Source organism: Coloeus monedula (genome assembly GCF_965178545.1).
Source record: "Coloeus monedula genome assembly, chromosome: 1".
NCBI classification, from domain to species: domain Eukaryota; kingdom Metazoa; phylum Chordata; class Aves; order Passeriformes; family Corvidae; genus Coloeus; species Coloeus monedula.
This window is the reverse complement of record NC_138781.1, coordinates 61,560,163-61,588,044: the sequence shown is the minus strand read 5'-3', so window position 1 is coordinate 61,588,044 and position 27,882 is coordinate 61,560,163. Positions and strand designations below refer to the sequence as shown.

At 40.2% G+C, this 27,882-nt stretch overlaps 1 protein-coding gene across 1 annotated transcript in view; it reads right to left on the bottom strand.

Moving 5' to 3' along the window:
• ITGA9 (integrin subunit alpha 9) overlaps positions 1 to 27,882 on the bottom strand; it is a gene marked incomplete at both ends in the record, with an annotated part of 234,473 nt that overhangs the window by 161,835 nt on the left and 44,756 nt on the right. Inside the window, one exon of the mRNA XM_082281815.1 lies at positions 22,861 to 23,021. Coding sequence (XP_082137941.1) covers positions 22,861 to 23,021 — 161 coding nt within the window. The remainder of the gene's footprint in view (positions 1 to 22,860; positions 23,022 to 27,882) is intronic.

Here is a 27,882-nt window from a genome sequence, read left to right as displayed (position 1 = left end):
TGGTAATTCTGCCATACTCAGTTAAGATTTTCCCAAAACACACCCTCAGGTTACCCAGAGTCATTCAGAGAAAAAGCTGTGAGACACATGCTTCCCCAGCTAGTCTTTTAACCAAAGCCTCATCTCTGCCTCCTTTGGTTGTTCTCTGAAGCTAAGCTAGCACCAGCTGCTGGAGGCAAGACAAAGCAAATGAAATATTGGCTGCACCAATATCTGTCATGCTGCTATCTTTTGAGAAGGTTTGAGATATCCCAAGGTCAACATTTCATCTGAGACTCATTACTGGATGCTTAGGTGTTTCTCATTCACACTTTCTCTGGTCACCAAGACCTAAGACAGCTGCCTCCTGGAGCCATCGGTCTCATTTAGCAACACTGCTAGACTACAGCAATGCAGCCCTCACTTCACAACAGTTAACTGCCTTAAGTCATAAAGGATAGCCTAAGCCTAAAGTTTTTCAGTCCATTTGAAATAAAAGCCCCTACAATAGCAGAGCAGCATCATGCTATGCAACTGGTTTATTGCTAAGTTGGAGGAAGGAAGGCCAAAACCCAAAGCCCCATTTTGCTACACCTTTTTGGTCTTCAAACTTTCCCAGCTTGCTAGGCCTTGTTTTTATTATGAGATATAGCAAGGTCACAGCTTGAGGTGTTAAGAGTTTGGAGCCCTCAGTTCAATTCTTTGCTATCAACAGGCCAAATAACAGCTAATCCTGCTTTTTTTCCCAAAAAAAATCTACATTGATAGATGTTTGTAATGGGGCTTACAAGGTTTAAGCTGTGGCTGTATGAAGTACTAAAATAGATCTGAGTAGAAGAGTCTAACAGAAGCCGCCAAATGAAGAACATGACTGAGAGCATTGTGAAAAATAAATTTACAGAATGAGGCTGATGTAGCCCAGCTGGAAGATAAGCATACGTACATGAAATGTGTGGAAGATGAGAAGAATTTTAAAGCGAACTCAAATGTGAAAGCAAATCAATGCTTCCAACTTAAAAATGTTCCTGTGATGAAGTGCATTGGGCTTTGATTCTGGAGTGGTCTGTCTCTTACATCATTAGCAGTTGTGAGTAACCAATCTGTACATTTGCACCCAAGCTTTCCACACCACAGCATATGGAGTAGAAATTTGGCAATATCTGCTTTTGCCCAAACACACAAAGAGAGAGAAAAAAAGCATTCAAGGGGAAAAAGGAAAAAAAAAAAAAAAGAAAATGAATTTGTGGCAGAACCACTCTAAACTCTTGAGCCAGATTCAGAGGATTGGTGTTACAGTAATACAAAAATACATAAAACAAACGATTACCCTAAATCCTGAATGTCCTGCAAAGAGACTGTGGAGCAAACAGGCATGACAACTCAAAGGCAAGTCAGGAGGGCAACACAAAGATCAGAAACCACAAAAAAATTGTTAAGTGCCTTCCCAGCTTCACACCAGATTACTACTTTACAGCTGAGAATCCAACTCAGATTTTTGAACTCCCAGTCCAGAGCTTCAAACATACAACATTTTTCCTCTTAGCGAAATAACAAGTTTCAAGCAAAGCTCTCTAGGACGTGCCAAGTTTGGTGGTGGTGGTGTAAGGGTTTTTTTCAGGTTTTTTTCAACTCTCTGGATTATTTAAACAACAAACTGGGTGGTCAGGAGTGCCTGCCATACACTGGCTAGTTGCTTGCTGCTTCACAAAGGAGATGGTGACTGCTAATGGTAGCAGCTAATAAAGTGATCCCTTCAGTTCAAACAGTATGGTTGCCTTGGAGATCAAACGTCGGGATTTCTTTCCTGGAGATGGTAACTACTCAGGCATGTTTAGCATTGCATTTGTTAAACAGGGGATGCTTGGAAGACTACTGTGTTTCATGGTGGGCCCATGAAGAAACCACTGAACACTTTGGAGTCTCTTTTTATACTGAGGAAGACCAGGCAAAGAATCAGACCAGACCTGAATTTACCTAATTGTATGGAGACAAGAAGTAACTTCCTATCTTTAAAAGTTCAGTGATGAGATTTCAGTGCTTCCAAAATAATTTATAAAGCATAGAAACTATTTAAGAGGAGAAAATGTGATTAATTCACCATTTCCTGGTAAGAAGGTAACTTCTTTGTGTAAAAAAAAAAAAAAAATTAAAAATTAAATTTAAAACCTAAGCATTTACCTGCATCTCTTGTGTTTTTATTGGCTTCCTTTCAGGTTTTGGGGGTAAGAGGGGTGGCAGGTAGTGGGTTTTTTCAGGGTGGGGAGGTTAATGAGGGCAGTATTGTAGTGATAGGATACTATTTCTAAAAGTTTTAATTTCTATGAACCTCAAGGTCACACTCTAGTCATTGTCTTTCACATGAACATTCTCCTTCCCTAGATGATTCACATCAGAATTTTTATTGTCTTAAACCATTAACACTAGAGACATTGCAAGAGATTGAGTGCAGTCCGGCATTCAAAGAGTGAAGACCACCATTTAATACAATTTTAAATGACTGAGTAAAATGAGCAAGGCACCAAAGTGGCAAATTATGTCAATTATTAAGTTTAGCCCAAACTAGAAAAGATCATGATGAAATTCAGAAACACATAAAAATGGAAAAGATAGTTGGGACACATATAGTCTAATTTTGATAAAGTTAGGATAGTAACTACTTTAGAGGAATAATTTAATCTATACTGTTGGGTACCACTCAAGAAAAGGAACAGGGCAACACTACAGACAGCTCAGGTAGACCTACCTCCCACAAGATGCAAGGCAGTAACCTGAAACAAAGACACTTGAATTAAATGTTGAGATTCTGTTAGATATTAAAGCAACATATGCTATCTATTGTAAGCCAATCTGCACTTCAGTGTGTAATGAATCTCTCTTTGAGTCCACATTTTTATTCTAAAACCTGGTTAATACAGTCCTCTACCTGAAGGGCTGGTCAAGGCTTCACTGCTGAAGAGGGCACTATGGGTCTGGCTCTGGGACAGAGAGAAAGTAGTCCTGTCTCAATTGTCTATGCTAGGGGAAGTGTTGGTTCACACCTAACTTCATGTAATTCTTACAAATTTTCTGCACTACTTGGTAAAGTACTTTAATATATGCGAGAACTTTCAACCTTGCCAATAATCCTTAGGTACACAAACTTTGCCAGAGAAGGATAAATTTTTAGGGCTGTGAATCACATCAGCCAAGAAAAGCACTGGAAATCCTGGTAAAAATAAATCCATACAACATGGCTACCAGGTATGACTATTGACCCAGAACTTTCAAAACAATACTAAACATCCACTGTAGCCCAATGTAACAAAATATGTGCATGGGTACGTCTCACAAAGGGGAAAAAAACACCAAAAACATCTCCAAGGTGTGAGTTGAAACCCTGGAATTAGGCCAAGGCTTACCTTTCCAGTAGTCATTTTCACATCTGCTACTCTGTGCCTGAAATGCCAGGTCCATGATACATGGGCACTGCATGACCCCTCTGACATGGGTCCCAAGAGTAGAGGATGCTCTCTCCTGGGAAGAGGAGAGGAGCTTGAGAGTGCACAAGCCATGCAGTGCTGCAAGTGTGTGGATCTTCAAAGATGGTGGGCAAAGATGGTGCTGGCAAATTGGTAACCACTAAGGCAACAAATTGGTCCCTCTTTGTGCTCCTGATCACTGAAATCCAGGCTGCTGCAGCTCTGTAGCAACAAATTTGCCTACACCAGAAGTCACTGCTGCAGCTTATTTATTATTTTGCTCGCCCGTTGACAGCAAGACAAAAATTCTCCAGCACTCTTCTGTCCTCTTCCCATGGCAAAGGCAACCTGGTCCTTCACTTCTGGGACAACAAAACTGAGACTGAAGTATATGTGCTGCAGCAAAAATGTTGTTTGCTATGGAGCAGCAATGAGTTTTCCTTACTGTCCATGATGCCTTCCTCTCCACCACCAAGTACAACCAATTTGTCACAGTACTCAGCAAAAGCCATTTCAGATTAGCACAATTCTTTCCACTGACACTTTGAATCAACCTCCCCACAGAAGCTTTTAAGAGACAAGCCTTCACGTGTACCATCAATATTGCTTTACTTTTATGCAGATGTTTCAACAGTCACTTCTTTCAGCTCAACAAAATAGGTGACAACAATTCAACAAAACCAAGGTGTTTCATTCAGCTGTGGTCACTGCTAAGAAGAAAAAGGTGGTGGCACTTGATCCTGATAGAGTTCAAACACAAACCTCAGATATCCCCTTGCGCTAGCATTCCCATGCCATGCCATCTGCCTTTTACACTCCACAGACTGTTCTCCAAATTGTTAAACAATAACAAAAATGGTAAGAGAGTTCTACTGTTGAATGTACATATCATTTCCAACAAAGCAGATTTTACCCCTATGCCCACTCAATTTTCAAAAGATAAGGTCTAAAATATGACAGGATCCAAACACAAGGTAAATTTTATGGGCATTTCAAACATGAAAAAGAAGTAGACCATAATAATACTACCACCAAGCTCTTCAGTGAAAGTAATATAAAATATTTTAACCATTTAACTAATATCTTTCACAGCTGTTGAGTTGTTTGCTGGGGCTGTGATCCAACTGCTACTACAACTCTCAACAGAAAAGGCTATGATGACCTCTCACATGCATTGGTTGCCATTTAAAAAGCAGAGTGGAATACCCAGCTGTAATACAGGAACACAAGTTTTATGATTATGGATATCCATCATATCACATTTCAGTAAAGCTGAAGAAAATTAGGATGTAGATGCATAAAAGACTCCTACATATTTTATCCCATGACTAGCAGACAGAAAAAACAGGAACAGGACAGAGTTGTTACCAAAAAATTTGGTAAAACAAGAAACTCCTTAGTACCAATGTAGCATTAAGAAGAAGGCATTCTTTATTTGGCCGGATGCACAAGGGGATAGCGCCTCCTAAAGCCGTGCATGCTGGTTACAGGAAAATTTCTGTTTATATACTGTATTTTACATACATATTCATCGATGTCCCAGAATAAACATATATATGATAATAATTTCTCCAAAATCATTAACATATTTTCCTTCCCCTTTATTGCATGAGTTCTTCTCTCCTGAGGGTCTCTTTGATGGTCCCTAGTGATCAGGGACCCCAACGTTACAGCCAACCTACTAAGTTACCAGGGCACTGGGGCTGGTGAACTTTCAGTTCTCTTTCTTACACCATGGACATTGCATAGTTCCACAGGCCAGTGGTTTTTGAAGAATAAGCATTGTGTTAACTCACCAGGTATAGACAATTTATCATCTGGTAACAAAACTACACTCTGCTAGCTTTAATTTCTTTTCACTCAATTAGACCTTGTATATGTCCCCAAGCTGAGTTCAAATTCATAGCTGAAAAGAATTATTTTTTTTTCTTATTATTTGACTGCAAGGGGTGGGGATAGAGTGAAAAATGGGGTTTTGACTGTACCACTTCTCTATTCCAGTCCTTTGGCTAAAATTCAATCTGGTTCACTTAATAAACAGAATATTTGAAACAGATCAGAGCATCATTACCAACTGGGCATTTTTCCTTCTTAACTTGTAGATAATATTAGATAACACTGGACTGGATTGAGTGGGATTCATTTGGCTAAATGTTGACATATTTGTATTAGATGTCAACATTAAATAAAAAGCTTTTGGCTTTTTTTGCGAGCCAGTAGAGACTTAGTCAACGGAGTCTTACTTGTCTTGCCCTAAAACACACATATGGAGTGGCCCAAGTGAATGATGCCCTAAAACTGTTTATTTCTTGCCACTAATTGCAAGGGCAACCAAAAGTGAGCAGTAACAGATGGGTGGCAAGATAAGTATCACCCATTATGCATATCAGCCTATTAACAGTACAGCTGTCACTTTTTCTCTCAGATGACCAGTGTTGGCATCTTATTCCAGACATGCTCCCCAGAAAATGTCTTAAGTCATGCTATGTTCCCCTGAAAGTAGAATCATTAGCTTCTTCCAAGGCCAAAAGTACTATGAGGTAAGAAACTTTAATAACCGAGCTGGAATGAAATATGCTCAGCACCATAGCTTAGTCTTCGCACTATTTGGGAAAGAGATTACATGGAAAGAAAAAACATTTTTTTGTAGGCTAAAATGGAATATTTTACCTGCTTGACAAAAACCTGAGGGCTGTCAACTGAAAAGATCCATTTGCAAATACAACATTAAAACACCAATACACCATTTATAAAAGTCACAACTAAAAACATAGAGAAGATAACAAAGTTTCAGTTACCTGTAGTATAGACCCAACTCATAAAATCCATCCACCTGTATTATCTAGCTGCAGGGGTGGTGTGGTAAACACTGCAGCTGCCCTTTAGCTGAAGGGCAGTGCTGACTCCCAGTGCCCTACTCACATTCTTGCTCACCTGCGTAAGAAAGGGCCTGGTATATTCTTCTTTTATATGGTGGTAAACACTTCTGGGGGTTTGGCTTAGTGCCACAGTACACAGCCACTGACTGATTGTGCTGGTTTTGCTCAGCCCCTTTTGGTAGCAGGGGGGCCACAGAGGTGGCTTCTGTGAGAAGCTGCTGGGAGCTTCCATCATGTCTGGCAGAGCCAGTCCCTGATGGCTCTGAAGATGGACATGCTGCTGGCCAAGTCTGGGCCAATTAAAGATGATGGTAACGCCTCTGTGATAACATATTTAAGAAGAAAATCAAAACAAAGTGGGGCACAGATTTTTCTAGCCAGAGAAGAGGTAAGAACATGTGAGGGAAAAAACCATGGAGACACCAAGGTCAGTGGAGAAGGAGGGGCAGGAGGAGCTCCAGGCACTGGAGCCAAGATTCCTCTGCAGGCTATGGTGATGACCATGCTGAAACAGGTTCCTCTCATCAGCCCATGGAGGTCCATGGGGGATGCAGAGATCCACCCACAGCCCGTGGGGGAGGTGCTCATGTTGGAGTGAGTGGATGCCTGGAAGAGGCTGTGATCCAGTGGAAGACCCAGGGGAGAGAGGGGGCCCCTGCTTCCAGGCTGAAGAAGCCTGTCCTTGGAGGACTGCACCCCGTGGAAGACTGACCCACATCATAGCAGTTTTGGGAGGACTGCTGCTTGTGAGATTGGAACCACATTGGAGAAGTTCACAGAGAACTGTCTCCTGTGGGAAGGGACCCCATGGCATAGCAGGGGAACGACTTCCTTCCCTGTGCCAAGCAGAAGAAAACCTCGGGTGATGAACTGACCAAACCCCCCATGCCCTGTCTCCCTGTGCTGTTGGTGGGAAGGAGGGAGGGGTTGGGGAAAGAAAAGGTGTTTTTAAGGGTTTCTTTCACTTCTCATTATCCTTTTCTGATTTTGTTAGTAATAATTCACTTTGTACCTGTAAGTTGAGCCTGTTTTGCCCTTGGAGTGTTTTCTCCCTGTCCTTAACTCATGAAACCTTCATTAAATTTTTCTCTCCTCTGCTCAGCTGTAGCAGGGGAGGGTGGGTGAGCGGCTGTTGTGGGTTCCTGGTGTTTGGCCAGTGTCAAACCACGACACTAGTAAAAATCATGGATAAGTAAGAATCCCTTTACCCCTTGCAATTGTGTTGATAAAAACTAGGCTTGAAAGGGATCTATTTGGGATAAGTAGGAAAGCTATATGCAAGAGCTGCAGGCATCTCTCATTTCCTTCAGTGACTTCTCCTTCCTTGGATTATCCAGCAACAATTCTCAAGCAAGCAGAGCAAGAGCATTTTGGACAGATTATCACATGCAAAGGGTAAAGGCCTGTTCCTAAATGTCCTTTTGTTCATGACTAGCAGAGTAAAAGTTCGTGTCTTGTTAGGCATTTTTGGATGCCACTATAATATACCAGTACTGTTTCTCCTTTCCTAGAGAAGATGTCTTATAAAATTCCTTCTAAACAGGCTTTGTTTTTCAAAGAAATTTTGATTTGGGGTGATTTATTTAAATAGGCGTTACACCATAAATACACATATACATTAATATACATAGAAAAATAACATGAACCCCAGCACCATTCCCTCTCTCTTCATATGAACAAATCTGCTCCAAAGTAAGAGAAAAAGAGAACAGTAGAAGGCTTAGTTATACAAGTGACTGGAGTTCATTCCCACTCATTACTTAGAAATCTGTGGTTTGTTTGAAATGAAGGATAAGGTGAAAGTGCATACTAGAAAGTTGTAAATATTAGTCAAAGTATTAGTAAATTAGTGGAAATAATACTAAAGTAAAAATAGAGATTTGTTTGTACAGACACTTTATGACCAAAGGTCCTTTCCCACAGGAATGAAAATAACTTGCATATTTTTAATTAGTTTTATCCATCTGTCCAGTGCATCAGTCTTACCAGTGAAGACTTCCATCATTTCTGTTTACTGTCTACATAAAATAATTATTTGCAGCCCACAGCTTGATGTAGTCCTGTATTGCATAGACACATTCAGTAATATGCATCCACAAAAGTTAAGTTCCTACAACACCTCAAAAGGAAAAACTTTTCTGGGGGTGGAGAACAGATCAATGGTGAGGACAAAACTGAATAAGAATATTCCATCTGTTAAAAATTGCAAGTGGTACACAAACGAGCAAAACCTGATCATATTGCTCCTTAACTATGTTATTACCAACTAAGTAACTATGAGGAAAATTAGCACAGTCACTTAAAACATTGCAACCTGTAGATACAGACAAAAAGGTTTTAAAAGAAAAGTGTTTTGCAAAAGAGGTATGGTAATTCATCTGCCAAAGCCTAGAGGCAGCTGAAGGTCCAGCATAGACCAATGACCTCCTAGGTAGAGTGTAAATTTGTCAGTATGCTTGCCAGATCATAGCAAACTAAGCTAACCTCTCCAAGGATCATAAATCAAGCTCATTTTAGTGCTGAGCTGTTGGCAAACTGCTACACAACACTTGTCTCACGGCCTACACCTGTTATCCAGCCTGGCACTGGAGGAAGGAGTGCACCAGAACAAGAAGTAATTTAGTAGCAGAAAAACCAATATGCTAAACAATATCTATTTTGTTGTGAAGACTCCCAGGTATCATTCTTTCATGTTTTGTCCTTTGCAAAATACATCACAAAGCATAAACATCTGTTTGACTTTATTTTCCTCTAACACACATTTAACACATCTCTAAGTAGGAAAAAAATCAAGCCGGAAAGGAAAATAAAGGAAGATGAGAGAAATATGACACTTAAAAACACATCATCAGATCCTAAATTTATTTAAACAGTCCTTGCAACTTGACATCAGAAGCATATGATACATATATATACACACAACTGATGGTCTTCATTTCTTCTTCACACCTACTTATTTCATTTCCTGCTTCTCAGCCACCTCAGAACTCTGCATTGCTCAGATGGCAGAGACTGCAGCTATTATCAAATATAGCATATACACATTTACATAAGCCTTTTCAAGCTTTGGATTTTTCTTTTTCTTAATAAGATATGAATTATTTCTGACTTTTTTTTTCTTGGTTCTGACTAGAACTAGTAGGACAACAGTACCTGCATACATTTTCAGAAATGCTCCTACAATGCGTCTGCAGGCAAGCCAGAACTCAGAAGTACAAGAGAGGAAAACCTCTCCTAGGATGTCCAGTCTAAACTTCGCTTTCTAAAAAGATTTAGACACCTTTTATACTCTTTCAGATTATACTGGGAATGTCTGTTTTAAGAAAACAACCCTTCAAACATCCAAACCTTACAATTTCCTCATCCATCATGGTGACTGTCCCCCTAGCTGTTTATAAGCCACGAGCACTGCTGTGGTTTACACACGACTGTACCAGAGGTGGTCCCTGATCACAACAGCTCACAATCCAAAATCCTGGACTGATGCAATCACTCATTAAAGAGACAGTTAGGTCTTAGAAAATATCAACATGAAAAGCAGATGAGTTGTTGCACTTCAATAATCCCACTGACTTCTTGGATGAAGTCAAAGATGAATCATGGTGGTTTCTGTGTCTCTGGCATATGTGGGAGCAGTGGCTCCCAAACACTACTGATAGTCAGAAAAGCAATAATAGGAGACCTACAGAACCTTATTAAGTAGCCTTTTACTTTTATTGCCTTAGCAGGATTTTCAAGGCTGACAATACAAGTATTGCTGCAAAAAAGAATTAGGGACAGGAGTAAGGTACATGCTTAGAAGTGACTAACAGTAATAATACATAAGTATTGAGCGTTAAACTAGCTGTCTACCATGCAGCTTTCCAGAGTCACACTCAGGAGTATTCCTTTAAAGACAAAAAAGACAGCACTAACACCAAAATAAGATACATACAGATTATGAAGTCAGAAACATTAGATTTTCAGGTAGCCCTCTTGGTAGGCAGAAGGGGAACATAGAAGCCCTGTAAAGATATTCTGCTTGCTCCCTGTTCATCTTTGTGTTGAACCTAACAGCCTTCAACCAACACAGGACATTAGACCATTTTGTTATGAAAGAAGGAGAAGGAGAGAGAGAGAGAGAGAGAGAGAAAGTCAAAAAAGACCAACAGCAACAATGCAGGGCAAAATTAAGACTGCTCTCAAAACAATAAGGAAAGAAAAAAGAGCCATCACAAATATTTATGTTGCCTTTATGAAATATAAAAATATTAAAAATAAACTCTGGCATTTGTCCAAGTTCTTGGAAGGTACAAATTAAAACCAGTGTCATAGCACACTTGCATACAGTATCTCTATTTCAGGGAGGCATTTTGCAGAATTGACTGTATATGTATGGGTCAAGCAGAGATACAAACAGCACACCCTGCCCCAGTGCATTTAGCAGGAATGAAAATACAAGAGGTAGAAGCACCATCCTAATTGCCTTAAACACTCATCCATTCCCCCATGCCAGAAATACTTAGTGGATTCAGGAAAGGCTTTGAAAATGCTTTCTCAAGTGAGTAGGGTCCCCAGACAAGATCCTCATCCCTTACTGAAGCCTGCATTAGTTTTTGCCGTTGATTGCTACTGCCAGGGCTGGGTTGCAGGTTTTATGTTGTCACAGAACAGACTGCAGATCAGGCTCTCAAACCTGGCTGTGCTCCAGGGCTCAGCTTCTTTAAGTCAACTTATGATTTTTGCTGCTGCAATTTGAGAGCAAACAGGGGCAGCTTTCACGGAAACAATCACACAGGCACCACAAGAAAATGGAAACCACTTTCTCCAGCTGCCTTCCTGCAATTAGACACTGGATGGGTTGGTGCCCACTGACATGTCCAAGTCACAGGGAGTTTGTGGGCTGTCAACTACAGTTAGAGGGCTCAAGTCTTCCCTTCACAGTAAATTGCAGAGCTAATGGAGCGGGGCAAATCAGCAGCCTTTCCTGGGCAAGCTGCTTCTGTCATGAGGGGTCATGCACCCCAAATGGGAATTTAACTTACTCTCTTCCGCAGGGGTAATATTTTCTCATTAAAAAATTGGGTTTGTTACTGTATTAATTTGTCAGAGTTTATCCTTTACTAGGGCACATAGCAATGGTTTTTCCTGGTGGCATATACCTGACAGAATGATTTCAAAACACTCAGTGATCCACTTAATGATTTAAAAGTAGTTAATAGCTATTACAGTTGCATGTAACCACTCAGTTCTTCAGTTTTCTCTGAAGAAAATCTTTATGAGTAAACAATAAAAAAAAGGGTTCCTCTTTACAATTTTTCACTTTGAACTTTGTACCTAGAAGACATTGCAGAACTCATAGAGCAAGAATCAAAGCTTCCAGGTCATTCCACCCCAAATCTGCTGCTGCTTCTGCACTTGCAGGAACACTTGGCACATTTTTTTACATGAAGACTGAAAACCTCAACACTTCCTAAAAACATTCAGGGTATCTTCCTGTTAAGGAGTACATCTAGTGCAGGTAGCTCAGTTGTGTCCTGGGTGGGGGGAAATGGCTGAAGTCCCAGCCAAGAGGCCATGAACTGGCAGCGGCCCTTTGTTAGGACCCTTTGCCTAACAAAGGGCACAGGGACTGCTGTGCTGGCCATGGAGGGGCATATGTAGAACCCAACGAACAACAACAAGGCCTCAGACCAAATATCACTATTGCACCAAAAGGCAAGCGTAAGGGATGTGAAAAGCACATGACAAACTGGTATACAGACTGTAATGGTACAAAACCCCAGCAATTCCTTTGTTCAGGGTCCCCCCCTCCCTCCTGCCCAAGGCACCCAGCTTGAGCTGTTATCATGTTGCACCATGATTAAATTACCTAAAGAACCAGACGTCTGAGACTCAGCTATGGGAAACCTTCCGTCGAGACCGTGAGGGAAACCTGTCTGATTGCTTGAGAGTGGTGTGTGTGGGGAGTCAAGCAGGGCCACCCCACTGTGAAGGGGCTTTGGTTGCAGCAGCAGCAAAAGTCTGGAGTGGTGGGAATGTAACTGCCAGTAGCTCCTAGATGGTCAGAGAGGAAACTTTCCTTAACATTACAAAGTTTCTGGCTTTTCAATTTTGGCATCCTTTCCAGCTCATTGAGTAAGAGCACACAAGCCAGATTTGCATGCCAAGTGATAGAGCTTAGTCTCTCACAAGAAAGGAATTTTAAAGCCTTTTCATCAGATCATTGTCCCTGTACACTTTGTCTTTACTAAACCTGCTTTTTATGGCTAATGGTACATTTCACTTGCTACTATCTAGATCCTAGCAGGTCAAAAACACATAAAAGAAGGTATAAATTTAAGACAACCTGTTTAAACTTACACTCTTTGTTAGTTGTTTCTATTTTTACTCTTTTCTTCTCACTAAAGTTATTAATGTCTGCTCCCTTTTAGTCAATCTTGCCAAATGAGCAGCTCTAAGTCTGCTAATAGGATGAAAGTTACCAAGTGACAAGTTTAACCAGTTGTATTTTCAACTACTCTGTCATCTAAGAAGGAAGTGTAAATTTACTTTACTCTCACATTAGATTCCCTTAGACTTACCACTAACTTCTCACATTTCAGTCTAGAATTTAACACCAGATCTGGGCCTTCTCCCAGGCCAGGAAGAGAAAAAAAAAAAAAAAAAAAAGATTCTCTCCCTTTCTCTCCCTTTTTTGTTGCATTTTGTTGTTACAGTCAGACTATCACCCAATCCTACCTTTATGGTATTAAGCACATTCAGATAATACAGAGTAAAACATATTCAGGGCCTTAAAACCCATTCATAAATGGAGATTAAAAATAACTAGAACAACAAGATGGAAATAAACCAACTTGCATAAACAGCATGCAAAAACCATTCATTATTAAGTATTTTTCAGTTTTTCACAAAGGAGATAAATGTTCACAAATACTTTCAAGGAAGACTTTTTTACAAGAAACTTCCCGTGCTACATATGAGAAATCACAAACACCAACATATGCAACTTAGGCAGAAAATGTGGTCAATTACTTTACAATAAAGACAGACTAAAAGATCCTCTGGTGAAACTTTCTTTGCAACTCTGAAGTTGCTACATGATGTTCTTAGTGGAATTTGAACAGAGAAATCTCTCTCATGCAGGAACACTGAGCTTTTGCTTAAGAACCAATTGGTTAAATATGTTCTACACAGCTTTTACAATAACTCCTTCTGAAGATTTTCCTTTTGAAGCTGTGGAATTCATATGCAGCAATACAAATGTTAACAGAAGGTGAAAACAAATGGCATATTACACTGAGCCTGTCAGAGGATACCAGTGGATGAAATAAACCCTCAAATCAAGATTGCATGTATTCCTAAAATTTGGCTTTGAGGATAGCTTTGAATTCCTAAAATTCACTGCTTTGAGGATAGCTTTCACAAGTATGCTTTTTTCAAATATGACAATTTTTTTCCAAGCAAAAGTGACCACTGAAAGCAAGCAGAGTGGTCACTTGGTGACATAAACATTTGATGGGAGAAAAGGCCATTGCAAAATCATAATCTAATTTCCCTAATGCATCCAATCTATAAGAACATCTAGTACAAAGTCAGGAAACAAGCTTAAGCATATGCCATCAGGTCAAAGATATTGTGGGCAAGGGGAAAATAATTTGAATTCCTGGATAAATATTCATTTCAAATCTCTGGAGAACAGCTAATGGAGGACACTACAAAATACCAAACATTCCCTAAAGTAACTAGGATTCCAGGAAAGGTCACAGAGCTCTATAAGATGAATTGACAAATAAAAATATGCAACAAACTGGAAGTCTATGACCAGGGATTTAACTTCCGATCACCAGCACAACCATACCAACTGTAACTACCCTGTTGCTTATGTACGTGCTGGTGGGTATGTGCGGATGAAGATAACATGATAGAGTATGTACCTTTCCTCAACTTCTGGACCTTATGAGCTCAAGATTAATTCAGTTCCACACCTGAAGTTATGTAGTGAGTATCTCCTTATGAGAGAAAGGGAGAAAAGGAATTTTGTGCCAAAGAAGCTCTATGCTGCAACCTATTATTCCCACATTTCTTCAAACATATTGGCAGGCACTTTTGCTATGAACTAGGGCACTGGATTAGCATTATGTGTTGCCACCCAAACTAAACACAGCACATGTAAGAGTTTCCCAGGAGACTCTGTTCTGACTAAGAGGAGGCTCTAGGTTTGGAACACACCCAGCAGCCACAGCCAGCAAAAGTAATTGTTTTCTCTTTAGCCTTGAGAGTTTTCTATTGGAATTTGCTTTCAGTGAAGTGCCCTGGTCATTCCTTCCTAAGGGTAGCAAAGTGAAAGGGTAATAATTTCAGGCACTCCCCAGTTTGGACAGGATAAGGTGACTGTGTGCACGTGTGTGTTTGAGATTAGCACACATTCTGATATTCCTCCATGTGTTCTAAACAGGAAAAACACTAAGACAAAAAGCTCTTCTCTACTGCAGTTTTCTGCAGCAATGCTCTAGCATTAAGTGTATTCCTCTTAAATGTAAATTTATCCCAAAGAAGCAGTAATAAACTTTCACAGCAAAATTTGCCATCATGTATTTAGTTTATATAACTCTACAAAAAACACGTTAGAAAGTTTCAGAAACAGTAGTGTTGCCTTCTCTGCTGCTTCTTTCCACCTGAGAAAAAAAACTCTTTGGTTAACCAGGAGTGCCAGAGAAAGCAAAAATATTCCTATCCATCATTACTTTCCTTATTTGCTTCCTAGTACAAAGCTAGCTTTACCTCTGATTGGCCATTCAGTTTCTAAAGTGCCATCACTGGGAAATGCAATTACTTCTTTCAGATAAAAATCCCACAGACTGCCTCTCAAAACAGTGGACTCTGGTAATCAAAGAATCATGGAAAGGTTTGGGATGGAAGGGACCTTAAAGATCATCTAATTCCAGCCCCACATACCCCGCAGGCAGGAACACCTTTCACTAGACCAGATTGCTCAGGGCCCCATCCAGCCTGGCCTTAAACATTTCCAGGGACAGGGCATCCACAACTTCTCTGGCCAACCTGTTTCAGTGCATCACCACTCTGAATAAAGATCTTCCTAACCTCTAATCTAAACCTACTGTCTATTAGTTTTAAAAAAGTCACTCCCTCTTTTTTATAAGCCCCCTTCAAGTCCTGGAAGGCTGCAATGAGGTCTCCCCAGAGCCATCTCTTCTCCAGGCTGAACAACCCCAAACCTTTCAGCCTGTCTTTGTAAAAGAGGTGCTCCAGCCCTTTGATCAACCTCTTCCCTGAAAGTGCCATACTCTGTCCAGGTCTAAATCTGCCTCTCCTGAGTCTCCAAAAGCTTTTATCTGCAAATGAAATCTCTTTTTGAGAAACTACAGTATCAGACAGAAATACATCAGTGGGCAGATGGCAAAGCCAGGCATATGCCTGCAACTGAATATCTAAAAGCAGCACTGAAGTGTCATGCTTCATTAAGTCTGCATGCAGTAAAAGTAATTCTCAAATCTACCAAAACTTGAGAAATATGCTTTTTTGAGATACTCTACTTGAAAAATAAATCATATTTCTTTGCCATTACAGAACACATTACAGGGAGGAGTTCATCAAAGGGCTCAAGATTAAAGATTTGCATCATTTTAGGGTTTAGGAGGGTACACTACAGTTTAAAAAAGGGAGGCTAAGCAGAATTTAATCAGCTACTGTGCTGTAAGTCTACTAACCGAGCCTCATTAAAAATGCCATTTATTTCATTTGGGGGCTACAGAATCTCTACTTGGATTCTTAAATATGATTAGCCAGGCACTTTGACAGCTACTTCACCACAGGAACCAAGTTTCTGCCTGGGCCATAAACAACGTCTTTGGCTTTTTCATACATAATGTCAAAAGTCAAAGAGCAACAGTGAACTTCAATAAAATCAATTATCTTGTTAAGACTTTAAATGGGATTTTTTTTTGTAGATTTTATGATGGATAAGCTCTGTACAGAGCAGAAAAAATTCGAAGACACTCTTCAACTATTAAGAAGGAGATAGTCGCTCACCCAATTATATCACCTAACAATGTGAGAAGAGGGAAAAAAATAAGTAATTTCTTTAAAAACCTGTGAGGATGGGCAGAGGAGGACTTCTGGGCAAAACCACTGCCTTCAGCTCACAGCTGAAAACCTCACAGTGGCCTCAGGACACAAGCACCTCTGGGCTACCACACAGCTCTCTAGCTACACTGTCCAGTAAAAAGCTCCCAAACAGTTAACAGTACAGTATCTGATACAACTTGCTCTCCCACTTAGCTGCACTACCAGTCCTTACAGACCTCACAGCACTTAACTACTTGTAGCATGGGTCCCCCCCTGAAAGGAGGCATATTTGGCAGCTTGATTTTGGTCATATTGTGCAGGACAGTTTTGAACTGGACTATAAGATGACCCCTGAAAGATAATCTTCCTTGTTCTTGGTGAACCTTACAAAAGTCTTTGAAAAAGCCAAAGATAACTCCATGGTCATCAACAGTATTTAAATCTTGATATAGTTAATGCTCAGCTCAGAGATGTCACTGACTCCTAATCCTGCTTCTGGTACGTCTAAATCCCTTTACTTAAGGGGTGATGAAAAGAGTTATGCAGCTGACCACTGTTCTTCCCTTGTCCATATGAGCTGTGCAGGAAAAAATGCAGCTTCTCTTCTCCCTGGCTTATTTTTCAAGGTGAGACATCAGCTCTACTCAGTGCCAGACAAAATTTATCCAAAAAGATATGATATGATTGATTACAGAAAAAGGCAACAGAAAACACTGCTTACTTACTTTTATTTGTATTTATTTATTAACACACATTTATTTTGCTCTGCCGGAGGGAAGGCAGTCTGTCCTAATAGATTATGAGTGGACTTTGCACTGTTTTGGAAAACAGAACTGTTCTGGAAAGCATGCTTCTTGTAAATAAACCCCTGTCTGTGCTTCATGATCACCCCACCTATCCCACAGCCTTTTAAGGCTGCACACATGTTACGACTGCATCTGGCTGGACCTAACAGTTTCTCCAGTTGGCTCCACAAAAGGGTAAAATAAAGTTATGTAAAATAAGGAAAAGGAACAAACCCAAAGACATCAACTCTGCTCTTGGTCTTAGCACTGAATCTCACTGCAGTCATCATTCCTGGTAAAACTACACAGCAGCTTTAGTCTTGCAGTGATGATAAACTTTCTTCTACAGGCTGGAACAGTTCAGCATTCCATTTGCCTGCCAAGTGGTCCAAACCCTGTGAAATTCTAGATAATTATGAACAAGTTTTCATAGCTGTTGCTGCTGGGAGAGCAGTCTCTGCTTAAAGTGTTATCTCTATCCTGTAATACTACCAGCCAAACCTTTACATAGAGATATTAATTCACAGGTAGACAACTCTCAGAAGAAAGCATCTCATCAAGGTGACACCATCTCTACATCTCACGTGACTGACACCAAATGCTTTGCTACCCAATCTCTAGAAAAAAGCTAGAGTATTATGAATCAAAAAGAAAATACTTTAATACATGCAACCCCCTCAGATGAGATCAAACAGTTATAGAGGGAGAAACAAACATGACCACAGACCTTGACTGAAATAGGTGAGCACTAGAGACCAAGTTTGTGTGAGATCAGCAGCCCACAGTATCTTTAAAAGCAACGGTGATGCATGGCAGACAAAGAACAGAGACATACCTATAAAAATGCAAAGTTTTGGCTACAGAACTCAGCAACGAATAAAGCACAGTTGTGCAATTTCTGTTGAAAAGTCAGTGTTTTTTTCTAAACCTGTCTGTACAAACACTAGCTCCTCACTTACACACCCTTATGCAAAGCCTGTTACTTCTCAGCCCCATCTTTCCCATAAGCATTTTTCCCATAAGCACTTTCTGGATCCATTAAGAATTAATATTATGACTTACATGAAACTGCTTAAAAGAACCATAGCCTCACCAAGAAAAAAATCTCTGGAAAATATAAATGCTGTTTAACCATGTGTCAGCACTGCTGATGGTGTTTGCAGCTATCAGAACATCCACTCTGCACACAGACAACAGTGACTGGTAGCAACAGGCAGCCCAGCTGGCTGGCCTACAGTGGGTAAGAAGCCAGACAGTGCTTCTTTAATAAATGAAGGAATTCTTCAAAGACCTTTCAACATGATCACCATTACACCTTTGTGGTAAATCAAGGAAGATGTGTTTTGATCCTGCATAAATCTGCAGGCACAATGTGTTTTGGTGTCTCTATAACATTCTCATCCTATACACTGATAAATGTATTCTAAATATTAGGAGAGCCTGCATAACCAGGAAACAACCAGGGCAGTTAGCAGAAAAGGGAAACAGTATTTCCTCAGAGTCACTGCCTTGATCACAGCACCTCTTAAGCCCATTGCCCCACTCTTCTGAGCACCATCAAATGAGTGCAGTTTCCATGAAAAAATTCTACATTTCAGCTGCAGGCTCAGACGTTAAGGAGACATTTCTAAAGCCTCAAAACCCATTTGTTTTCTTAGTCTTTCCTAATTCTCTACCGTTCTGCAAACTCTGCTTCTTTTCCTCTTAGTACCGCATTCTATTTTCCCAATATTTCTTATACAAAAAAAAAAAAAAAAAATCCTTTTACAAAAGAAAGCAAAAAAAGCTAATCAGATTTAATCAGATTTAAACTTTGATTCCTTGTACTCCAGCAAAACTGACTGACAGTTGTCACACAAGGTACTCATCTGCTCTTAATAGTTTTTTCACCATTGAAGGAGAGAAGATCTTTAATGGCAACACCATCATCCCCAGAGGGCTGGAAGAAGAAGAGTGGTCCAGCAGTGAAGCACCTCCTGAGAGACACAAGGGATCAGCTACGCATTCACATGAGAAAGCCAGGGGTGTTCCTGAACTTCTCAGCTAACAGCCATTTTCTACTGAATGTATCAGTCAAACCTTCAAAAGTTGTTTCAATTAAAACAATACAGCTTACTACCTATGTATACTAAAGAAAGTTTCTTAACTAATAATCATCAAAAAGGTTCCAGTAAAAATAGGCAATTTTAAAACAAAGTATAGAAGAGTCATAAAACTATATCACTCCTTTACAACTGTATGCCCACTACAAAACCAAAAGCAACGTGTTTTGAAGTCCCAAAATGTTTCCATTTCATTCTCTGTTCTCAACCACAAAACCATGTTTTCTCATCAACTACCACAATTCTAGCAACTTGAGCTGTAATTTGATAGCCTGCCCTGTACAAGATGAAGCTCCCAGCTACACGTGTCCTATAAACCTTCTGAGATCCACTTAGTCACACTGGTAAGAGGAAATACAGACTTTAATAGTCAAATTCAGTAGCAGCAATAAGAAAAGTAGCTACTGTCCTGAAAGGGAATCACAAATAGGAAATGAGTCATGCTCAAAACATGGACACTTATCAATTGCAAAACAATTAAATGCCAGTTTATTTGCAGACTGCAACTCTTTTAGTGCTCAGTTTTGCTGGGATTTCTTGAGCTCAAATCTATTAAAAATTGCAGGCAGCTTGTAGAGATCTATTTTTTCAATGGCTTTTCGTAGTCCTTCCATTTTGTTCCTCCAGCACATTAGAATTACATGTTGATAAGACAGTATCATCCAGCAAAGCCTGGAACAGGCTTTCATTTAACTAACTTAACCCACAAAGTTCTGCCATGTTCCATTTGGACTGGAGACCTTGTGTACCTAGCAGAGTTTGTAAAGTTAGCACATGAGGTCACACACAATTCCAAACAGTTTCTCTATCCTTCATTATAGGCAGTCCAGAATTGACATCCTTATGCCACATAAACCCCTTTGTGACCAGTGACACAAATAAAGAATAATAAACAGAATGCATACAAACAACTCAATTTGCCATGTAGGAGAATTCATCAGACATTCAGTAAATAAAAGGAAAAAGGGAAGCATAAGTGAAATATTTGTATATTTTAAGCCCACATATTTTTATCACCCATTCCATCACAAATATATGCAATTAAGGAGAACTCCGGTTGGAGTTTGTGGAGGGTTTTTTTGTTTGTTTGTTTTTCAGGGGGTTTGTTTTAATAGCTGTCACTTAAGGATAGCAGTGATCATGACCCCATTTCCACTTCTTCAGAGGAAGGGCTCTCCTTGATGTTTCTAATGTCATGTAGTCTTGTGGATCATACCATCTTTTCCAGAAAAGCACAGGGATTATCTTCCTCCACTACTTGCATTCACCCTTACAAGATTACCTGCTATTCTTCCAACGGTGAAAAATGGCTGCTTATATCACATGGAAAACTAGTAGCCTTGTTTGTTAACCAGCTGTTTTGCTTTAAGTTGTTGGTATTTTCAAACATGTTTAAATGTTTCTCTTGCCTATAAAAATCCAATTTCCCAGGAATTTTCCAGAAGAACAGTTTTTACCTTTGCATTCCCAAAATTAGCTAGAAATGTCACAATAATTAAAGAGTTTCTTGGGCACATATAGCTCTTCAATGAATTCTGTGTAGTATCCAAAAACTACAGGAGCTGGTGTGAAAGAAATCATTACTTGGTTAAGATAGGCACGTGGCTCCTTTTGATCCAAACTCAATAAATTGAAGTCTAACCAGATGTGGTCATTGGAGAAAAACCAGGATTAGTAAATTCAGCGATGCATTTTCTAAGTAAAGTTTATCTTATAGGCTTATTTTCTTTAACAAGCTTTTCCACAGCAGAAAGCAATGGTTCTTCCAGAAACAAAAAATGTGGAAGGTATATAGTCTCTTCAGAGAGATCCACACAATTTAACAGGATAGCATTTACTCCTTGGTGCCCTTATTTATTTTATTTTCTATCAACAGCCATGCACAAAATGTTGATAGAGTCAAAGGATTAATTTTATCTACCCTTCTCACAGTTTTTAGGTACAAAAATGTTTCCTGGAAAAGTTTATACACTTAGAAAAATCTGGATGTGCTGTATTCTTAAAACAAGACAGTGCCAAGTGATATCCATCAAATTTAGGTCACACTCATCTATGGGAATAAGTCCTTCAAGTAAGGACTGGTGATAATGATCAGTGTTTGTAAAACATATGTGCTTTAAAAGATAAATGTCCTTCCTACGCAATTTTAAAATCCATTCTATAAATTTTTTGCATAGAATAAAATTGTTGTGCTTACTCTGAAAACAATGTCAGCTGGGTGACATTTCTTCAATGCCTACCAAATGAGGATAACTACAGTCCTAGCAAGCTCTAGATGAAGAGTTTGCCACAGAAAAAACAGACGCTTTCTGGGGTGGTGCAATGTTTTATTGTATTTTTGTATGTTCTTTGTACCCCAATGGCTCATCCCTACCTTCCACACTCCTACTCCCAGTTGGTTTGCCCCAGATTCAAGCCACTCCCCCGGTGCTCCCAAATATGGTTATCCCCTCCCTTCGTTCTGGCTCCTTCCCTGCCAATCGCCCAAACCCCTCCCGGAGTTCTGGATTGTTCTCCGTCTGTCACCCAAGCCCTCCCTAATTACCCTTATATGGTCCCCGTCAATCCCCTGAGACCCTGCCCCCTCGGATACCTCCCCCCTAGGAAATCCCCTAAACCTCGACGCCCCATTGGGGCATGTGACCCCTCTCCCTCCACCCACCAAGACCATTGGACCAGATGTGAGTCCTCCCCTCCAGAATCCCTCCCTCCTAATCCTCCGATTGGTCCCTGGTCGAGTTACTCCCCCTGTTCAACACCCCCTTTATAAGGTATGGTCACGTGGCAATTGTTGCTTGTTCACCGTGGATCCCCTTCAAGGAATCTTGGATTGTGTCCAGTGGCAAGCCTCCCTGCTACTTTTTATCTCTCCTTTCGTCGGGGGCTGCTGGCTGCTACAGCATCTGGAGCCTTCGCTCCCAAGGGTAGAGCTGAGGCTTCAGAGGAGCAGCTTCAAAGCTCCGTGCCTCCGGCTGCACCCCACTCCTGCCACATACCACTAGAGTTAGCCTATGCTGTGGTCAGTAGCGGTCACTGCAACACCTTTCTATGTCTCAGTCTGGAAAGCAGTCTCTGTATCCCTAGGACCATGACACATGTGAAATTTAGTTATCCCACTGCTGCTTTCAAGCCCAAAAGAAATACACAGGGCTCTTCAAATCCAAGAGCCCAATTACTTCATTGTAGGGCCCATGTTATCCTGCCATTCCCACACAGATTTTATCACCAGTCCTTTGCGCAGTCAGACCTTAAACAAAACAAAACACTAAAGCTGCTGTTTCTACCAAAATGAGATGTTGTCTCCTTGGGAATAATAACTGTAGCAACAAACCAAGGCAAACGGAAACAGAGAGAGAGAGAAAGAGAGAGAATCTGCCTGATCAAACATAAATAAAATGTATTTTCCTGGCACCAGGTCTTGAAGGTGCTCAGACTGACAAATCATGCCAAGCAAGAACTTCTGAGCTTCTACCTATCAGGAAATCAAACATCTGAAACCTAATCAGCACAACTTTGATTGGCTGAATAATTTTTTTAAAAGAGTGAAATGCAGTAAGGCCAAAGTAAGGAAGGACAGGAATGAACTGACCTTGACATATGCTAGGTAATGCTCGCACTTTTCCTGCATGTACAACAGTTGTAACTTTTCTGTGATCTGCCCTGCTGTCTCTCCAGAAGTCACAAAATAAACCCTGGGTTGCTGGCTCTTTTCCTTCTTTGCCACATCAGCGGTCAAGTTATAATTCAAACCTGTTTTAAAAAGGAAAAAGAAGAAGAAAACAAAGGATGTCAGTGAACAATAGTTATTTTCCAGCCACCTATCAATGGATCCTGTTGCCTCCAGGGCATCTGTGCTTGAAGAAAGGTCAACCCCTGAGGGCCTTCAATCAATCACTAACATACTGCCATGTTTAGCGTCACTATTATTCCCAGCCCATCCTTTCCTGTAGGAAAGGTTGTGTAATACATCTAGATACATACACTTAACAGCAAAAAAAAAAAAAAAAAAAAAAACGCAAAAAAAAAGATACACAAAAAAAAACCCTACAAAAAACCCAGAAGATGCTTAAACTGTGTTCCTAACAGAAAAATCAAAAAACCAATAGAAACAACAGCAGCAACCTCAAACTCTGTTTTCCTTCTAAACAGCAAATGTCAACCAGGATGTGGCACTTCCTGGCAATTGTTTTCTTTGATTTGCAGTCATTTTAGCATTCATACCTTAACGATAGTCTACTTCCTCCCACACAGCTTTGTTGCTTCCAAAAAGCAACCCGTGGCAGCGGGGGTTGGGGAGATAACTGGTCAAATTTATCACTGCTGGTGGTGTAAGTTCTTCCTGCTCACTCCAGTATGAGATTGGAAGGCAAATTTTCACTAGCAAATTAACTCTTCCAAGTAATGCCTTCAAATATTTGTCCAGCAGCTTTAAGTGAGTTTTCTCTCTTTCTACTGAGGATCTACCCACCCAACATCACACAATGAAAATAAAACTCTGGTATGAATTTGATGAGCTCAGAAGAAAGGCTCAATTCTTCTAATGACTATTCATTTTCCATAACTAAAGTTATATGCCCAAAAGCTTTGATAATAGCTCCCTCTGGGAAATTTTTGCTTATATCTTCAAGACGGCCGCTACCCAGCGGACCAGGTAAACTATTCCAGCCAGTAAGAGATGCACCAAGTAAATGGCAGCAGACATTTTATAATGGATTTTCATCCTAAATAGCATATATATACTTATGATGCAAGAATCATCCCATAGGGCTGAAGGCACGCCTGAAGCTGGGAGGAGTGAGAAGAGATTAAGATCAGGCCATGGCATCCCACAAGCTAAAAGACGGGAATCACAGCTGGTGTGCTAATGGATGGGTTGCACACTCTGAACCACTCAGAACGTCCCTTTCTCACCCATTCAGATAATGACACAGCACACAAACAGCAGGAGGCAAAATGCTTATCAGGAATAAGCACATCTGTAAGTGCTTGCTAAACTACTAGCTATAGTAATGATTTGCAGGGGGGTGAGAGGCACCACATGGAAAAAATGAAGAACTGACTAAATAATAACAAAAAGCATTGGAAAAGGAATGTGTTTCTTTGCTGTCTCTGCCAGTAATTACAAGGAGAAAATGATTCATAAACTTTGCTTGCAAAGAAAATTCTTAAGTAATGAAAGCATTAAAATAAAGTGTTAGCAAATGAGAACATATAGGACATTCCCTCCATCCTCTTTCAAAAAGCTTTTTTTTTCCCAGTACTTGTTTCAAATCCACTCTCATAGTGTTGTCCCTGGGTCTAAGTAGTGAGCCATCCATGTGGCTCTGTACACTGAACAACACATCCCTGCAGCACGTCTGCTTCTGAGGGATTCTGACTCATGCCTGCCTCCAAAAAGACTGGAAAAATGAGGGACAGAAATAATACCCCTGCACCAAAATATAGCTGCATACAGGTAAGATGAGAGTCTACTTCTGTAAAGTGTTGGATTAGGTATGTTTCTTCAGTCCTAGGAACATGTTTAAACAGCAAAAATTATTCACTATTATCCTACACTAAATCTTGCCAGTCTTTCAGGCAACAGTATTAGGGACATGAGGACTACTCTAGAAATGGATCAACACACAAGCAATGTACATCTGAAATGAAGAGTACGGGAGAAAGTTCGGAGCAATTTCTATCATATCTTCTTAACTCTAGTCAGAAGACCAAAACCCTTCATTTTCAGAGCCACTAAAATTCACCTAATTCTCACACTGGTACTATTACTATTGTTGTTATTATTGTAGCGGAAATTATCTAGACTGTTGTCAGAGACTGAAATAGTTCCTGCCTCAAACATTGCTATAAAGTTTTACTCATTATAGCAAAACTGTATAAAGGAGCCATTGAAGCCCATGCCTCCCTAAAGAGGCTTTTTGGGGGGACCAACACCACCAAGAAGACCAGCTGGGGAGGATCAATGGAACATTGCTGGGATCCACAGATGGTGATATTTCTTTATTCTGTCTCTGTCACGCTCTTTCTGCCCCCCCCTCCCCCCCACCTATTTTCTATTTCTTTCTTTCTTTCCCTCTCTCTTATTTACTATGAAATAAAACCCATACTATTGTCACTGGCATATGGTCTCGTTTGCACCTTAATTCGGGCAGAGGCATTTCTAATAACTTCAACAACTGGATCTTGACAACTGCGGACACTAGTTTACTTCCATTTTCATTCAGGGATGAATGCAGAAGCAGCCCTTGATGCACAGAGATGCCAGCAGCCTCTTTCTTGTCACGGTCACCCAGAAGTACACAGGCTGAAACCTTTTCATCCATGATAGGAAAGGCCTTTCTCTAATCTCTGCCTTTCCTGGAGATAAAAAGACTCCAGGGGAGACAAAGCAATGACCCCTCAAGTGAGGGAGGAACAGTCTAAGTGAGATTCTGAGATGACAGAGTGAAAACTTAAAATGTCATGTTTCTTAAATGTCCAAAACATACTGGAGGCTGTCTCTGTCAGGAGGCATACAATTAGGTGTTCAGTTCTCCAGACAGTACTGAGACAGAGTGCACAGCCAGACAGAGCATGGCACAAAGTGCAAAGCACATGTTTCACTTGGCCATGGCTCTTTGTTCAGACAAAAACATTTCATCAATAAATTCATACTTCTGAAAACTATAGTCTGAAAGAAACAATTTAATGGAAATTCTACTGTCATTTGCAGTATTAAGCAGTATCCGTAAACACAGATCCTCAGATAGCTGTTTCGTAACCAGTAGCATTGCAACTACCACTAGAGGAAGAAGAAAAGAAAAAGGTAGTTAATGTTTACGTGCAAGTGTGAGGCAGTGCTAGATGAAGATGACTTTCCTTGCCATTCCAGTTAACAAAATAGCCACACATTCAAATAAATATTGAAGACACACATTTGCCACAGGAGCATGCTGTGTGCATGTTCAGCTTGATTTTCTGAACATTATGTAGTAGATTACCAATTTCAGCTGCCCAAAAGCAGGAGAAATGCTCAGCTTCACACCAGTAAACAATAATCTTGAGAATCCACGCTGACAAGCCCTAGGGGAGTGCCACTCTAGATGAGTACTGCGTTCTTGCAGTCTGATTTAGCAAAATGCCCCCAGACATCTGAGGGTGAGACAATCCCAACACTTTCAGCCACAAAATTCCAGCGTAGCATTTTAACACTTCCATATGCCTTTCAAAGTCTGAACTGCATAACAATGCATTAACAGGGATATTCTAGGTTTTTTTTCCCCTACATTTAACCACACAGGAAAGGAATCACTACAATATTTCCCTTAATTGTTCCATCCGTTAATTGATATTCTTCAACTGCAACATAATTAAAATGGCCTGACTGCTAGATTACTAGGTGAAAGCTTATTTGAGATATTTTATTCAAATCATATCCTAAAGGGCTTTTTTTCAGTTGGATAGTTCTGGCTGTAATATTTTCAAGAAAATCACTTTGTTAGAAGCATTGTATGAAAGGACAGTGTTTGAAGGTTTATAATAACCTACTTAATAATAAAAAAGTTCCTTGTAACATGATGGATGTTAGTCATTGAAGAAGATGCATATGTGCTTTTACCACGATAAATCATGGGAAGTACAGTTTGTATGACAACAGAGGGGAATTCAACCAGCTCTTACAAGACATGAACAGGAAGATAGATCTTCTGCAAACAAGGGAAACTGATACTTAGATTGGAAAAAAGGCAGTTTACTTCTTAGCCGCAAGTCCAGAGATATGAAATTAAAGCAAAGGAAACATTTTTAATAGTACCCCAGGAACATAAGAACACCTAGATATTCAGAAAACCTATTTGTGATTTTTCAGAGAGGAATTAACCCCTCGTGAGCCCTCAGAGATGCATTTTCAAAACAACAAAGTAGTGGGCAGTAAAAAAATACTTTATCAAAGCATGTATTTGTCTGCTTAGTCATCATTTACAGGGATGGAAAAGTCATCATATAGAGGAAGCAAAAATAGAAACTGAAGTCTCAGTTGCACCAATATTTCAGAATACAGAGGAATCTTAAATTTAGTAACTCCATTGTTTTGAGCTGTTCAGGTAACAGTGACAAGCTGGTTTAGTTCTCACTTCACGTGAATGCAAGAAGAAGTAGCAAGAAGCCTTTTCCTTTTCTGACTTAATTAAAAACAGAATACTGCAGCAGGCTCAGGTGAGGATACACAGATACAACTCACCCTTCTCAGCTAGCTGATCAAAAAGTTTAGGGCACAGAGCAGGAGGATGCAGTGCTTTCCCAGCTCCTCACCAGACTCACTGTCAAGATACAGCCACACTGTGAGGCTGAGGCATCTTCCCTGAACAGCATAGTGCAAGTCCTCTGCCATTCTTAAAGCATGACAAAGGTGAAATGTCATGAACAAAATTAACCCAGGCCTTAAATATTTAAAAATGCTGTATCTGTCCCATACCACTTCATAAAACAGCTAAGACTTGTAAGCATTGGGATGTAAAAGACATAAGTAGCATTTTAATAGAGCCAAGATGTAAAGGCTTGCACAATTACATGTTACACAATTGCATTCACCTGAGTGAGCTCTCTAAGTGTTTTACAGAGACTAACTAATCTG